The sequence below is a fragment of the Siphateles boraxobius genome, unplaced genomic scaffold, assembly GCF_051911475.1.
Source record: "Siphateles boraxobius isolate OS27281-9 unplaced genomic scaffold, OSU_SipBor_1 24, whole genome shotgun sequence".
Classification (NCBI taxonomy): domain Eukaryota; kingdom Metazoa; phylum Chordata; class Actinopteri; order Cypriniformes; family Leuciscidae; genus Siphateles; species Siphateles boraxobius.
In genome coordinates, this window is record NW_027508855.1 from 19,044,202 (window position 1) to 19,061,471 (window position 17,270).

General features: G+C 37.3%; 1 protein-coding gene across 1 annotated transcript in view; it reads right to left on the bottom strand.

The window, feature by feature from the left end:
* Positions 1–2,635: 2,635 nt before the first annotated feature.
* Positions 2,636–17,270, bottom strand: part of mapkap1 (MAPK associated protein 1) — a 33,112-nt gene continuing 18,477 nt past the window's right edge. Inside the window, exons 7-12 of the mRNA XM_077241782.1 lie at positions 17,154–17,263; positions 9,096–9,203; positions 8,240–8,380; positions 6,492–6,629; positions 4,678–4,775; positions 2,636–4,220 (exon numbers count right to left, since the gene is read on the bottom strand). Coding sequence (XP_077097897.1) covers positions 4,098–4,220; positions 4,678–4,775; positions 6,492–6,629; positions 8,240–8,380; positions 9,096–9,203; positions 17,154–17,263 — 718 coding nt within the window. The 3' untranslated portion in view covers positions 2,636–4,097. The remainder of the gene's footprint in view (positions 4,221–4,677; positions 4,776–6,491; positions 6,630–8,239; positions 8,381–9,095; positions 9,204–17,153; positions 17,264–17,270) is intronic.

Here is a 17,270-nt window from a genome sequence, read left to right on the forward strand (position 1 = left end):
CTCAAAAAATTGCTGTATCAATTTTCAAGTGTATCAAGGCACCTCAGTGGGAAGTCTGTGGGAACGAAAAAGTGTGGCAAAAAACGCTGCACAACGAGAAGAGGTGACCGGACCCTGAGGAAGATTGTGGAGAAGGACCGATTCCAGACCTTGGGGGACATGCGGAAGCAGTGGACTGAGTCTGGAGTAGAAACATCCAGAGCCACCGTGCACAGGCGTGTGCAGGAAATGGGCTATAGGTGCCGCATTCCCCAGGTCAAGCCACTTTTGAACCAGAAACAGCGGCAGAAGCGCCTGACCTGGGCTACAGAGAAGAAGCACTGGACTGATGCTCAGTGGTCCAAAGTACTTTTTTCGGATGAAAGCAAATTTTGCATGTCATCCGGAAATCAAGGTGCCAGAGTCTGGAGGAAGACTGGTGTCCATCAGTGATGGTCTGGAGTGCCATGTCAGCCACTGTGTTTTATCAAGGGCAGGGTCAATGCAGCTAGCTATCAGGAGATTTTGGAGCACTTCATGCTTCCATCTGCTGAAAAACTTTATGGAGATGAAGATTTAATTTTTCCAGCACGACCTGGCACCTGCTCACAGTGCCAAAACCACTGGTAAATGGTTTACTGACCATGGTATTACTGTGCTCAATTGGCCTGCCAACTCTCCTGACCTGAACCCCATAGAGAATCTGTGGGATATTGTGAAGAGAAAGTTGAGAGACGCAAGACCCAACACTCTGGATGAGCTTAAGGCCGCTATCGAAGCATCCTGGGCCTCCATAACACCTCAGCAGTGCCACAGGCTGATTGCCTACATGCCACGCCGCATTGAAGCAGTCATTTCTGCAAAAGGATTCCCGACCAAGTATTGATTGCATAACTGAACATAATTATTTGAAGGTTGACTTTTTTTGTATTAAAAAAACACTTCTCTTATTGGTCGGATGAAATATGCTAATTTTTTTAGATAGGAATTTTGGGTTTTCATGAGCTGTATGCCAAAATCATCAGTATTAAAACAATAAAAAGACCTGAAATATTTCCGTTGGTGTGCAATGAATCTAAAATATATGAAAGTTACATTTTTATCATTACATTATGGAAAATAATGAACTTTATAACAATATGCAAATTTTTTGAGAAGGACCTGTATCATTGCATTTTCAAACTAATATATTATTAATCATATTTTTGTCGGGCTGGATCATGAAATGCTTTCTGATGTTTATCTATGCATTTACACAGAACTGTAACTTACTACTCAACCGCGATCGCGCGTATAGATAATTAATAATTAATTTCCACAAAGCGGTAGGCTATATTTAGATTTATATTAGCAAAATAATTGCTAGTAAATGATAATATAATCTAGGGTGTTTAAACAAGATAATCTTGTCAAAAGTTTCATTCAGTGGCCGTGCTTGAGCATTCCTGATCATCAACCCAGTGAGTGCTCAGCAATATGAACGAACTTTTTTTTCGAGACTAATGGTGAGCAAATACAACAGATAAAGAATTAAATTCAGCGCTTTTATTTTCAACATGCACTCATTCATGTCTGTTTTATTTAATTCATGTGAAGTTACGTCTTTATTGGGGCAGGACATGACGGATTACGCTACGTGACTCCATGAGTTCATCTAAATTTTTTAGAACCAAGCTGCATAAATAGGCCTAAACTATATCAGCCATGTATGTCTCAAATCTCATTTCTGCATGTCTGCTATGTTAAATAAAGTTGAATAATTAAAGCAAAGCAAGTAGAACATGTACTTTACCTGTGCACAGAGTTGTTGTTGACTGATCTCCTCAGACGCGGCTGCAATGGCGGAATTCTCAAAGCGGCCACAAGATGGCGCAGTTTATCGGCGAATCCGATATTACAAAACCGATACCCGATTATGGGAAAATGCTTAAATATAGGGAAAAATATCGGGAAACCGATACATTGGTCGATCACTAGACTGTTTACACAACACCGTTTTCAACTGAAAATGTAAAACTTTTTATGTGATTTGTCCGTTTGTTTACACAACCGCGGCGTTTTGGGTGGCTGAAAACGCAAACTTTTGAAAACGGTTTTCAAAGTGGAAGTTTTTGAAAACGGTCTCCATGTAAACGGTAATAAACATGAAATCTCTAAAGACAATGAGGTCAAGTTCATGTGTATTACTTGTTCAGTCTGTAGTGCTTCATCGCCGTCTAATGGCCTGACAGCAGAATACAGCGCTTTCAGTTGTTTTTGCAGATCCGTGACACTCAAAGTAAAAACTTCTCAGTTTTAAGCATATCGCTGTCCTGTAAACTTACCCTTAGTTAGTAGTGTGTTGAAACTCACAGTAGTGTTGAGGGGTTAGGACATTCCCAAACACGCTCAAAGTGGTTGACCAATCACAACACACTGATCCAGCCGACCAATCCGAGCACACTGTGCTTTTTGGGAGGAGGGGCTTCATAGATACAGGAACTAAACAGTGTTACTGACAGACTGGGGAGAGAGGAGCTGCAAAAATGGAGAATATGGAGAAAATAATGTGTTTTTTGAACATTCAATCATGAAAACCCAAAGACTTTGAAAAAGGGCATGATAGGTCCTATTTAAATATTGAAAACACAATAAAACAACACAACGACAAAATATATTGTAGTTCAGTCTTTAATTAGAAAATCTACTTATATACAGTATACATGTACTGTAGCAAATATTGTTGATTCCATAGGCCGCATGATAACCCCCCCAGGTCATCGTTATATTATAAATAAAGTTTTATTTGAAATGTCTATTCAGCTGTTATCCCCATCACGGGAACACACGCTCTATTTGTCCATCCGTCAGTGCTGAAGTGAGTATCACTCATCGCTCTCTGGCTTTGACAGACATTAAAAAAGAAAGAAAAAAAGAAACAAGATCAGTCAAGACAACATGGCAGTCGGAAACCTGAGTCAGAACGTTTTGGATAAAACATACACCCTGAATCCAGTTTAACAACAGCAGCGATTGAAGTGGAGTTATAGGAAGAGTTTCCTCTCATTTGTAGAAAGAAACAGGTTGAAACGGCAGGTTTGGTGCGGAGAACGAGCCACCTCTACACACACAGATGAAATGAACCTAGTATAATAATGTTATCTTTAACATTTATAATGAAATGTGGCAAAAACAGTCATACATTCCCATTGCAGCCCAAGAGGACAGTCCGAATAAACCAAAACATCCATCTAAAAGAGATAGAAGGCGCTTGGTCTGTTATAATATATGCACTCAAAAGATACAATGCAGAGGGGAAAAACACATCATAGTAAAAAGTAGTTATTCACTTCTTATTTGATCATTAAAAATCTGTCATTCCTTAACCTACGAGCCTCCTCTGTTGGTAAAAAGAGTTGAGGCTTTTCCCGACGCTTAAAATCTCGAAGAACGCAGTTGTCATATTGATCTGTAGCAGGCACTATAGTACTATGGCCAAAGAGGGTTGATCATCAGACCCTGAATATGGTTGCTATTTACATTTTCGTTTAAAAAAAAAAAATCACGATCCCTTTCCCTGTCAGAGTCTGATGGGGTTTAAGTTAATATCTTTGATACATATGGGAATAGATAATACGGTTGACTTGCTCTTTCTGGCTTTTAAGGTTCCGACTGCGTTCGTTTGGTGTGCGTTTATGTACAGTTTGTTTGCAGGCAGTGGAAGTAAGTCTTTGAAACTGACGCAAACAGCAGCAAGTTCTCGGTCCTTGGCATCCAGAGTCCAGATGATGGTTTTGTCTGTTCTGGGCGATGGCTGTGGCTTCAAACGTTAATATAATTGTTCAATTAGATTGTTGGTTGCTTTTTCTAGTACATTCGAGTGACAGCAGAGAGCATTAGTGCTCTGATATGATTAAGGACCGTCAGTCCAGGAAAGGCCGACCTTAAGAGGCTGATTTCTCCATCCAGATGAGACTAGAACGTCTGTCTCATATTTATCCCATATTCTCTCGATCTTATCCTTTTCGAAACTTCTTGGAATCCTTCTACTCTTTCTATTTTCCCATCTATCTCTTTGCCTCTGTTCACATAGGCCCGTCGCACTCTCCGTTCAGTTCTGATCGGTTTGGCCGCCAGCCCTACTGGCCCGACTTTTTGTCCTTCTGGAAACTGAAACTCGTGCGACGGTTCAGTTTGCGTTGTTTCTGTGCGAAGTAATCCGCCCTCGACGTGCTGGCACGAGACTCCAGGATGTAGTTCACCTGGGAGAGGAAGAGGAAGTAACAATCTTGCTGTGAAAGGGATCAAATGTATACAAGTGCACAAAATTAAAAGTAAAAACAGTATAGTGCCCCCATATTATGCTATTTTTAGGGTTCTTCATTTAGTTTTTGAGTCTTCTACATTAGGTTTGGCCAATGAAGATCCTAAACAGGCATTATGCAAATGCATTGCAAAGCTATGCAAGTTTTTAACAGGACGTGAGACTGGAATTGCTCAACTCGTTTCATGCAGTTCAGAATCAATTCCTTCATTTAGGAGACAATAACTTTATTTGTCTGTGTTTATATTTATTTTACAATTTTTTTTTATGCTTAAACCTTTGCAGACCTTTTACATTCAGAAACATCTATAATACACACTGCATGAAAGGTAATTGAAAAGCATAATGGGGCACTTTACAAGATACAAAAATATAAAGTCTCCGTTGAAGCCTACCTTGAGCACAATCTCATTGACAGTAGCAGCATCACACTCGAAGTACAGGGCTTTGTAGTCATGGTTGCTTAGATATGTGAGCTTAAATATTGCATGACCTACAAAAGAAAGCAGAAAAATCTTCTTACATCCAGGAAAGAAGAGACACAGAACATGACTGGGGATGCAACTTCCAAATGAACACCATGGCTTAACATACAGTGAGCATGTGAGCTAATCTACATTTAGGACATCCATACATTTTTTTGCTACTTATGTGAATATGTTTTAAAAAGTAATTTATTCCTGTGATCAAAGCTGAATTTTCAGCATCATTACTCCAGTCTTCAGTGTCACATGATCCTTCAGAAATCATTCTCATATGATGATTTGCTGCTCAGTGTTGAAAACTGCCTAATTCTTTTGTGAAAATATTTGGTGGGTTTTTAGATGAAAAGTAAGTTAAATTATTTGAAATAGAAATCTTTTGTAACATTATAAATGTCTGTCACTTTTGATCTATTCAATTCATCCTTGATGAATAAAAACCATTTACTGACAAACATGTGCCTGATTGAAGGTATTGTTGGGTGCATAACAAAGTGAATAAAATATGACTGTGTTAAACCTAAATTAAAATGTTAGCTTTGGCATCTCAGAATATGAACACAGGACACGACACATAATAAAATAAATGGCCCTGCTCCAAACACAAACGCTCAGTTCCCACTGTGAGACTGGAGCATTTCCAGGCGTAGTCGGAGCATCCGTGAGCAGACTTCAGCAATCTGTCTTCACTTCATCAATCACTGTTAGCAGCACGCGTCTGGAGAGCTGCGCTCTTGTCCCTGTCATATCCGCTAAGAAGAGATGTCTGCATCACTTACCAATGCAAACCTTACAGAAAGGCTGCATAAATAGATTTAGTTTTCTGTAACGGAGTTCCCTGTAAGTGTAATGCAATATAAAGCCCTTGGTGAGTTTGCAGTGCTGTCAGTCGGCAGGGATGTGGGACATCAAAAGAGGAGGCGACTGCGCCAGTGCCTATGGTGTTTTGGGCAACACTTTACAATAAGGTCTCGTCATTAGGAAATGCAATAACTAACAAAGAGTAACATATCTGTACAGCATTTATAAACCTTTGTTAATGTTACTTAATACAAATATTCATGCTAGTTTATTAATGTTAAAAGACAAAACTTTTGATCTTAATAATGTATTAGTAAATATTGAGATTAACATTAGCTATTAGCAATTAGTATTGCTCATAGTAAATGTTAACTAATGTTAACAATTGAAACCTTCTTGTACATTTTTACCATTACTTTATCGAATTATAAAATAATACTTAAAAAATACACTTTGTTTTACCCCTTTTTTAATAACTTTATTTTACAACCGTTCAAAACTTTTTTAGAAATGAATACTTTAAATGAATGCAGCACAACTGTTTCTAACATTGATAATAATCAGAAATGTTCCTTGAGCAGCAAATCATCATATTAGAATGATTTCTGAAGGATCATGTGACACTGAAGACTGGAGTAATGATGCTGAAAATTCAGCTTTGATCACAGTAATAAATTACATGTTAACATATATTCACATAGAAAACAGTTATTGTAAACTGTAAAAAAAAAAAAAAAATTCGTAATATTACAATTTTACTGTATTTTATTATCAAATAAATGCAGCCTTGATGAGATGAAAGAGACTTCTGTCAAAAACAAAGTCTTACTGATCCCAGAATCTTTGCATGGTGGTATTAAAAATTAAAAAAGATTTTATGCAGAGCTAGTTATATATTCCTTTAGTGAAGTATGAGCAGAACTGACTTGGACTCTTCTCCTCCACCAGGTCACAGGCACACAGCAGATCTGAGTCTATGGAGATCGGCTTCTGTCGGATCCAGAACTTCGTGCTTGTCTTCTGATTGGTGACAGGGTCGATCTCTACCTTTTCACCAGAAACTCCTGAAAAAGTGGAAAGGTATTATCATAAAAATCACTTTGGAAACCATAGATTTTAACTGTCAACTTTTATCTAAAGGGTTAACAAAATAATGGCATCCAGGTTTTAAAGATTAACAGGTGTGTGAATTTATTTCCCGTGTTATTTAAATAAGAATGGACACCTGAAGTAGGCTGAAACTTATTCTGTGGGAAACTGTGTGTGTGTGCATGTGCGTGTGAGTGTGTGTGTGTGTGTGTGTGTGTGTGTGTGTGTGTGTGTGTGCATGTGCGTGAGCGTGTGTGTGTGTGTGTGTGTGTGTGTGAGAGAGGTCTGGAATAGTATTACAGGTCTATCTCACAAGCACACACAAAGTACATCCATAATGGATGTGACAGCTGTCCATCATTCACATGACATAAAAAATAGCATGCAAACATCAGTGTGTCAGAAAAAAAAATCCAGTCTGTCAATCTGACTGAAATTCCCAAAAAGATTCCACAACTTCCAGTGCCTGCAGCGCTGCTGTAATTGGGATGGAGCTGTGACTGTAGCAACTGTCAAGAGTGCTGGAATATTTTTGTGTGTTTTCAGAAAACAGTACTGTGTTTGATCTGAAGACCCTCAGCCAAACTTTGGTTCATGCGTGGAGTTGCACATTTTAAGAGTTGGAGAAGCAAAAGAGTCTTTTGTTACAGGAATTTTTCAGTGTTAGCATTTTGTGTCGTTCTAAACTAAACCATATCAATAACTTATTTATAGTTTTTATATATTATACTACATTATATTATTTTGTTTAATACTTGTATATACATTTATGACTAAAAGAAAATTTCAGAATGGCATGTTAACATTTTATTGTATAGAATAGGATAAAAGTACTATACTATTACATACTGTTATGATATGCTTCTACACTATTATACCATTTCTAACTTCTATATTACACTACTGTAGGGTTGGGTATCGTTTTAATTTTACACATATTGCACAAAGAAATACACTGAACAGAGATACGATTGAAATAAACAGTTTTAAGATTTTCAGGTACAGATACTAATCAAATGTAACAACAGCACTTTATAAATATACATTACAAATATAGTTACTAGTGAAGAACAGCTTTGAGTTTTGTTGTTTAACGCTATTATAGAGACAGCAGCAGAAATATTAGGCTGCTGTCACTTTAAGAGCTGCACGGATGTTATGAGGTTTTTTTTAATCAACTGTTTACATTCACTTAAGACATAACGCAAATGTGTTCATGAGGATATTTTTACATATTTCTGTGTATAATTGTCCGTTTGTATGCATTTATGTGTAAAAGTGCAAAGAAGAGAACTCTGTTCAGTATTGTGCAGGCTTTCTGTGTGCATATTTTCGATGTGTGTGTAGCACAGAAAACAGCACTCAGGTCTTCTTGCGCTTGAATGATTTAAAGTCATATTGAAATGCACAAAAAGGAATCAAATTTTAATTTTATAACAAGTGTCCGATTCCCAACCGAACACTACAGTATGCGATTTTGTCCCAATGACTCTAAAGAGAAAACTCTTGGGTTGGCTCTGAATGTTGGTCTGTGTACTGGCAGAAGTAGAGCCCAGTGTAAAATACAGGGATTTGTAATCTGTACCTAGCTGTACATCAGTGGTGAAGCGGAGCTTGTGGATCATGCTGATCTTGAAGGACTTGTAGTGGTGACTACTCAACATGTCCTGTACCGTAGTGATGTCTATTGGCGGGTCCTCCTCCGAGGTTTCCTCCCCTCGAGAACCTACAGATGAAAGCAGGAGGTGACGGAGAAAGACATGTTGTTTAGGTGTTCATTTGCGCACTATACATTTAAAGTTGTTTTTCAACAATGAATGTGATCAATAAAGTGCATCTATTCATCTCAATAAAGGAAAAACTCTTCCTATGTTTTAAAGGGGTTCAATTATGCTTTTTCCACCCACATTTTTAATATCTTTTAGTGTGTAATGTTGCTGTTTTGTGCAACAAAGCACAGAGTCCCTCCAGCGGGAGTTATTCTCTATATCAGTGTGACTGTTTCTGAACTCCATTGTAGTCTTGAGTTTCTTCAGGGAACGAACACGTCACAATATTCCTCAATTAAATAATTAATACGCAGAATAAAGGGGCAGGGTCTGGTTGAGTTAGTTAGTAGTGTGTTGAAACTGGCGGTTATGGTGAGGGATGGGACATTTCCGAAAAACGCTCGAAGTGGTTGACCAATCACAACACACTGACCCAGCCGACCAATCAGAGTACAGTGTGCTTTTCGGAAGGAGGGGCTTCATAGATACAGGAACTAAACAGAGCGTTACTGACAGACTGGGAAGAGAGTACCAATCATGAAAACCCAAAAACAAAATCAAGACTTCGTAAAAGGGCATTATAGGTCCCCTTTAAAATGCTTCATGAGTGTGCAGTGTTTAAAGATCATGTGTTGCAATGGAAGGAGCATCAAGAATGTCAACAAAACTCACTGTTTTCTCGGACCAAGCAGAACTCCAGCGTTCCCTGGCTCTCCAGCGTAATGTCCAAATCCACCGCCACATTTGGCTCTGTTTGCTTCTCTAGTCGATACATGGGACCTAAAACAAATCCCACATTATTTTAGTGTTTGATTTGAGCTGTTAAGAGTTTGGTTTAGTTGAATGTGGTTAAACTTGGCTCACATGATCTACAAAATAATAATTTCATTGTACTGGTTGATCTGAAAGTTCATTACATGCAATATAACATTCAAAGATCACAATTTTATTTCATTAAGCCTGACTCTTTACTTGTTGCAGCTACATAAGCAGACCAGACCATATACATTTAATATGTAGATTCTGAAAGAGTTTTACATTCTGATGGGAAACAACTGCAAGTAGCATCATCAATTTGATTAAAAACAAAAAAATGTGTCCATGCCTAATTGTAAACATTACAATTAATGAATAAACGCTCTAAAATGTACAGCAGCATGAGTTGCAGTCAGAATTGAATGTGATGCAATAAAAACACAAAAAACATATCCTTCTATTGCATTGTTCTTGATGCAACTGACTCTCAAACAAATGACTCTTACGAAGCAGTTATTTTAATGAATCAGTCAAATAGACTCACGGTTATCTGCCTGAATCAGTTACTTACTGAATCAGTTACTGAAGAGTGGATGTTTACAATTTAAACAATATAAACAATCATTTTTTTTTAAACATGTACATTACTGCTCAAAGGCTTAGGTCCGTATGATTATTTTTTTAAAGAAATACTTTTACTCAGCAATGATGCATTAAACTGATTAAAAGTGACAGTAAAAACATGTATAATGTTACAAAACATTTCAAATAAATGCTGGTCTTTTGAACTTTCTATTAATCAAAGACTACTGCAAAAAATTTGTTTCCACAAAAATATGAAGCAACAACTGTTTTCAACATGTTTCTTGAGCAGCAAATCATCATATTAGAATGATTTCTGAAGGATCATGTGACACTGAAGACTGGAGTAATGATGCTGAAAATTCAGCTTTGATCACAGGAATAAATTACATATTAATATATATTCAGACAGAAAATAGTTATTTTACAATGTAATAATATTTCACAATACTACTGTTTTTTACAGTATTTTTGATCAAATAAATGCCACCTTGGTGAGAAGAGACTTCTTTCAAAAACATTAAAACCCCAAACATTTCAACAGTTGTGTATACTCAGAATCACAAAGACACACAATGAAACGTGTAGCTTGGTTTATCTCAAGTACACTGTAGTTTCTTCTTATTCAATACATTAATACTTTGAACCTTAGAATAGTTTAATACAATCACAAAGAGCCCTTGAGAGAGGTTAGCCATCATAAATGACTTCAGGGTGACCAGAGCAATCTCTTAGATACAGTGTGATGGGATTCAGAGCTATTGGCTTCTCTCTTTATAACGTCGCTTGATTAATATTGCTCAGTGCAAACAATCTAATTTGACGTTTTTTGACCAATCAGATGATATCAACCCATCTCAGACCTAATGACCGATTAACTTTGACCAATCTTCACAAACCTTTCTCAATAACTATTGCCTTGCAGGAGCAATTGATGGCTATAAAACCAAAAAACGGCTTTATTGGATACTGTTTATTTCTTGTCAGGGGCCGGAAAAAATGCCCAGAGGTAGGATCAAGTCTTTACCTCGTTTTTTTGCCAGAAAAGAAGGGAAAAAAACAATACAGAGAAGCTGCCAATCTAAATAGGGCAAACACTCAAGGCGATATTTACCCTTTTGCAAATACCATGGTTTTCCAAAATGTCACCAGAGCCCCCGAAAGCTTACGACCTCTACGGAGAAAGAAATATGTTCACGACACCCTCCAGCACAATGCGAGATATATCAGAACACAAACGAAGTGAATCAATTGTATACAACACTCCAGTTCTGGACTTGACGTGCAAGAATCGGACTAGTTGAGTTTATATGGAAGAAGCTAAGACAGTGTCTCTCTGAATCTAAGGGAGAAAATGTGAATCCCCGTAACTGCTGTGACACTGAAGAGCAAGAGACTGTGACTAATTCAGAAACACACGATCTGACCTATTACAACCTTTCCTGCGACCCTGCGCTAATCTCAATGAGGTGAGATGTTGCTTTCTATCCATTTTATTCTCCGGCAGGTGAAAACTGTAAGTCTGATCACTTAGTAAAGCAAAAGCACATGACAAATCATTCTGAAATAAGGCATTACAGTGCATTAGCCAGTACATAACTGTAGGGTGATTGAATCTAGATATTATATAGGCACAACCATTCAAAGCTTTAGGGGTCTGCAAATGTTTTTGAAAGTCCCTTCGGCTCATCAAGACTTCGTTTATTTTATAAGATTAAAATAAGGATCACAGGGTTTTATATATTCTGTGATCAAAGCTGAATTTTCAGCATCTAATTTCTTCAGTGTCAAATGATCCTTCAGAAATCATTCTAATATGCTGATTTGCTGCTCAATAAACATTTATGATTATTATCAATGTGCTGCTTCATATTTTCCTGGAAACCATGATACATTTTTCCAGAATTCTTTGATAAGCAAAAGAACAGCATTTATTTATAAACAGAAATGTTCACTGTCACTTTTTATCACTTGTTTTATCACTTTATCACAATGTGCCCATTTTATAAAAAAAAATGTAAATACTAAATTTTACGGACCCCAAACTTTTGAACGGTATTGTATATGGCAATAATACACGGTAATACATTTAAATAGAATTCAACTGATATGCAGGCACAAGTGTGTATATATCAAAGGTTTCTACCATCAGGTTACGGAGCTGTTTTATAATGAATCTTTAATAATCGGAAACCAGATGTGCTGTGTGGAGCTACAAATCCAATCATTTTTTGTGCATGTGCGTCATTAAAATATCAAGCCAAGAACTAAATAAGACAGCTGATGCTAAATACTAACAAATCCACACAAATACAGCATCTGCTGAAAATGTTCAGCTTTGTATTACGTCTCACTGCATTCCCCCTAAGCACATAAAGCATAACAGTCACGGTCTTTTTCTTTCGTCTGAGCTCATCTGTAGTTCACACACAGGCACACCGACCCCAAACCGCAGCCGTCGCCGCCCCCCAAATGTCACCAACATTTACCCTGATAAGCCTCATAGGAGGCATTCAATCGCCCTTATCTCCCCCAACAGACCCGCCGAGCTTTACAAACCCTGAGCCGCTCATAAAACTAGTCATATTTTACAGTGCGCACCCTTCCTAGTGTCCACATGCCTACCATTATATATTCACTCAGTTTAACTGCTAAACGAGACGATAACGGTGTTAAATTAATTTTTTTTTAAAATTACGTTTAAAAATAATGAACCATGAATATATATTTGATGGATGGATGTGGATTGATGGAAGGATGAATGAATGGATGGAACTATTAATGACAGATAGAATGATTAATGATAGAACGATAGAAAGATAAACAATAGATAGACAGATGGATAGATGGAACGATTGATAGACAATATATATATATATATATATATATATATATATATATATATATATATATATATATATACACAGGTCCTTCTCAAAAAATTAGCATATTGTGATAAAGTTCATTATTTTCCATAATGTAAGGATAAAAATTTAACTTTCATATATTTTAGATTAATTGCACACCAACTGAAATATTTCAGGTCTTTTATTGTTTTAATACTGATGATTTTGGCATACAGCTCATGAAAACCCAAAATTCCTGTCTCAAAAAATTAGCATATCATGAAAAGGGTCTCTAAACGAGCTATTAACCTAATCATCTGAATCAACTAATTAACTCTAAACACCTGCAAAAGATTCCTGAGGCTTTTAAAAACTCCCAGCCTGTTTCATTACTCAAAACCGCAATCATGGGTAAGACTGCCGACCTGACTGCTGTCCAGAAGGCCATCATTGACACCCTCAAGCAAAAGTGTAAGACACAGAAAGAAATTTCTGAACAAATAGGCTGTTCCCAGAGTGCTGTATCAAGGCACCTCAGTGGGAAGTCTGTGGGAAGGAAAAAGTGTGGCAAAAAACGCTGCACAACGAGAAGAGGTGACCGGACCCTGAGGAAGATTGTGGAGAAGGACCGATTCCAGACCTTGGGGGACCTGCGGAAGCAGTGGACTGAGTCTGGAGTAGAAACATCCAGAGCCACCGTGCACAGGCGTGTGCAGGAAATGGGCTACAGGTGCCGCATTCCCCAGGTCAAGCCACTTTTGAACCAGAAACAGCGGCAGAAGCGCCTGACCTGGGCTACAGAGAAGCAGCACTGGACTGTTGCTCAGTTTTGCATGTCATTCGGAAATCAAGGTGCAAGAGTCTGGAGGAAGACTGGGGAGAAGGAAATGCCAAAATGCCTGAAGTCCAGTGTCAAGTACCCACAGTCAGTGATGGTCTGCGGTGCCATGTCAGATGCTGGTGTTGGTCCACTGTGTTTTATCAAGGGCAGGGTCCATGCAGCTAGCTATCAGGAGATTTTGGAGCACTTCATGCTTCCATCTGCTGAAAAGCTTTATGGAGATGAAGATTTCATTTTTCAGCACGACCTGGCACCTGCTCACCGTGCCAAAACCACTGGTAAATGGTTTACTGACCATGGTATTACTGTGCTCAATTGGCCTGCCAACTCTCCTGACCTGAACCCCATAGAGAATCTGTGGGATATTGTGAAGAGAAAGTTGAGAGACGCAAGACCCAACACTCTGGATGAGCTTAAGGCCGCTATCGAAGCATCCTGGGCCTCCATAACACCTCAGCAGTGCCACAGGCTGATTGGCTCCATGCCACGCCGCATTGAAGCAGTCATTTCTGCAAAAGGATTCCCGACCAAGTATTGACTATTGAGTGCATAACTGAACATAATTATTTGAAGGTTGACTTTTTTTTTTGTATTAAAAACACTTCTTTTATTGGTCGGATGAAATATGCTAATTTTTTGAGACAGGAATTTTGGGTTTTCATGAGCTGTATGCCAAAATCATCAGTATTAAAACAATAAAAGACCTGAAATATTTCAGTTGGTGTGCAATGAATCTAAAATATATGAAAGTTTAATTTTTATCATTACATTATGGAAAATAATCAACTTTATCACAATATGCTAATTTTTTGAGAAGGACCTGTATATATATATGTGGATAAATGGATGGATGATAGATAGATGGCTTGATAGACAAAACAACAGGAAATTATATATCTATCTATGACAGAGGGTTTGTTTAAATATGAGTATTAAATCAAGGTATTAAATGTATAATGGGTAGAAAACAATTGCTAAAAAAAAAGCCCAAAACCTAGCAAAACAGTGACCAGCGGGTGCAGAGGAGACGCACCACAGTGGACAGAAGATTGGATAGGTCTCTTGTCTCCAGCGGGTAAATAAACAATCAATACTCATCTAAATGCAGATGAGAGCACGGTCCACGCGTCTAACGTTTCTCTTCTGGACCAACTACCCCATCACATCCACTCAAGACGTCTTCTGAGACACCATTCAGTGGGTCTAAAACACAAACCATCACCTGGCCGGGACAGGCCAATGGCTCACTGCCCACAGGGCAATTCTGTAGGTTTATTTCCAATTAAACTCCCTCTGAGGGCTCTCTTGGGTTTCTGTCAAATCAATCCGTCTCTGATGAGGCTGTACATCAAACACAAGTACTCTCAAACCACTGAAACTAAATATGCTATTATATAACTGAGTGAGTGTGGCTATCCTTTCAAGAGCTAGGAGTTTTTCTCTCTTTTTTTAAGCTGTCACAAATCCAAAAAGAGAAACTCTGGGTTTGTTTTTATGCCCTAGAGACTTCAGCCCTCCGGGAAGATTGAGTTTGCAGTTCCTCTGATACCTTTAAAAAGACAAAGAAACGCATTTCTCACCAAGTCGGAGCATTTATTTTTCTATTTTTCTCATAGTCTTTGTTGTTTCTAGAAAAGCTGTCAAATACTTGCTTGGTTTTGCAGGAAGAAATGGCAACGGATTGAGTTTCCAACCAAAAATAGCATCTGAAACATTCTCACGTTAGACTATTTGTGAATTTCAAAGTACTAAATGGTTTCAAGTGAAAGGCAAATGTCATTGTGATTGATTAGCCTATCTTTAAAATGACTACAGACAGTTTAGTTGTACAAAAATAGCATATGTTGTTGTCATATTTGAGGAAAGAAATTGAAATGTGACTATTTTAAAAAAGCATATTTAGGAGTATATTAAATATCAACTACCAATCAAACCAAACAACTTCATAAAGTGGATTAAATATATTAAAATCATTTAAAATATGCCGAAAACAATGACAAAACCTGGATATGAGGGAATTTCAAAAGTCTGATTTCTAGACCTGGAAAAGTATAATATAATGTAATGTAATTTAACATAATATAATGTAATTAATATAATAATTACACATTTAATATAATTTAAAAAAATTGTTTAGAAAAATTAGGAGATCATGAGAAAAAAAGTGTTACAAGGTGAAGTTTTTGGATTTATACTTTGTAACCATTAGGGCTGAATGAGGATTTATATTGTGATTTCTATATTTCTTCATCTGCTGTTATTATTGAAGACACACTTTTTAATAATAAAGATATTGCTCTATTTTTGATACTGCTTTATAAATGTATTAAAGCATACGAGTAAGAAAGTGGAATATTCTTGCAGTGTTTACCCCTATGTGGATAGTTTCATATATTTTATTTGTTGAAATAATCTTTTTTCTGTGGGTCAAATGATTTGTATAATTTGTCACATGTTTGTGAGTGTTGCGCTTTCAAAAAAAAGTTGTTTGGAGAAGTTATTTTCAGTGTGCGGGCCTCACACTTCTCTTTCCATTATTGTTATTCTTTTAAGTAGGATGCGTTTATATTTTTGATTCCACAAAGGTTGAGAACCACTGCTATAGAACAGTCAATCTGGTGTCGATGAAGGCGTACATGAGCCGAACTGATAATACTGTGTGTACATGCGAAGACTATAGCCGCTTTAAACTGACAGCGCTCGCCCGCAGAACCCTTACTGAAGTGAACTTCTCTCGCTGCTGGCTTTGACCTCAGTGTGTGCTAAATCTAAGGGAGATGAGGCTCCAGTGGCTCTCCACGCACCATCATTTTCTCTGCGTTTCATCCATTTTCTCTCTAATATACTTTCGTTCCCGCATCATTGCTTTCCATTCTTTATGTGCACTTCTCCGTCTCCGAGTCAGTCTGCGGCTCAATCTCCTCTCCTCACCCCTCTTATCTCACCGCTGCCCCGGCTCATCATGGCCATCAAAGGGGCGATCCGTTACCTGTGACTTTTTGTATTAAAGTCTTTGGCCTTATCAGATTAACCCATTCGGCGTTGACAAATTAGGACGGCACATTGCCACGGTTATCAGGCCAAATCACAGCAGACGGCTTCACTTACTTTCTAAGATGAAAACTACAGACGCACACAAATTCCAGTTCGACTGACAATTCAAAGGCACCATTTGCTACACTTCTTACAGCATTTATTATTTTCCCTTGAAGTCCACTTTTTTTGTCAAGGTTTCTTGCACCAAAACATTTCATTTTCATGCCGATATGCAAGTAAAGGCATTTGAGTTATTTAGTTGAATTGTTTTTGTTAATTAAAATAACGCTGAAATAATATATATATATATATATATGAAAAAAAAAAAAATATATATATATATATATAAAATGTGAATGTTATATTGGCAACAAACTAAAATATAAAGTGATAAAATTACTACAGCTAAAATGGAAAGAAAAACAATGATAAATATAAAGAAAAACTAATAAAAATTACAAAAAAATTATAATAATGAAAACTAAAACTATAAAGCTAATTCAAAATATAAATTAATTCTAATAATAGTAACTAAATAATAGTAAAATAACATTGCAGCCCAACCAAAATAGATAAATATAAATATCCAAATATAGGGATATAAGCTTGAATCCAAAACATATCTATCATTTCACATTAAGTGAGAAATTAATCTTTAAGATGTTTCACCTGATCCTTTCTGGGAGCCCTTCCTCTTTTTGAGGGCCTTCTGCAGAATATCCTTCATGGTCACTTTCAGGCTGTCCACTGGGATCAGGGAGAAACCATGAGCGGCGTTTCTGTCGG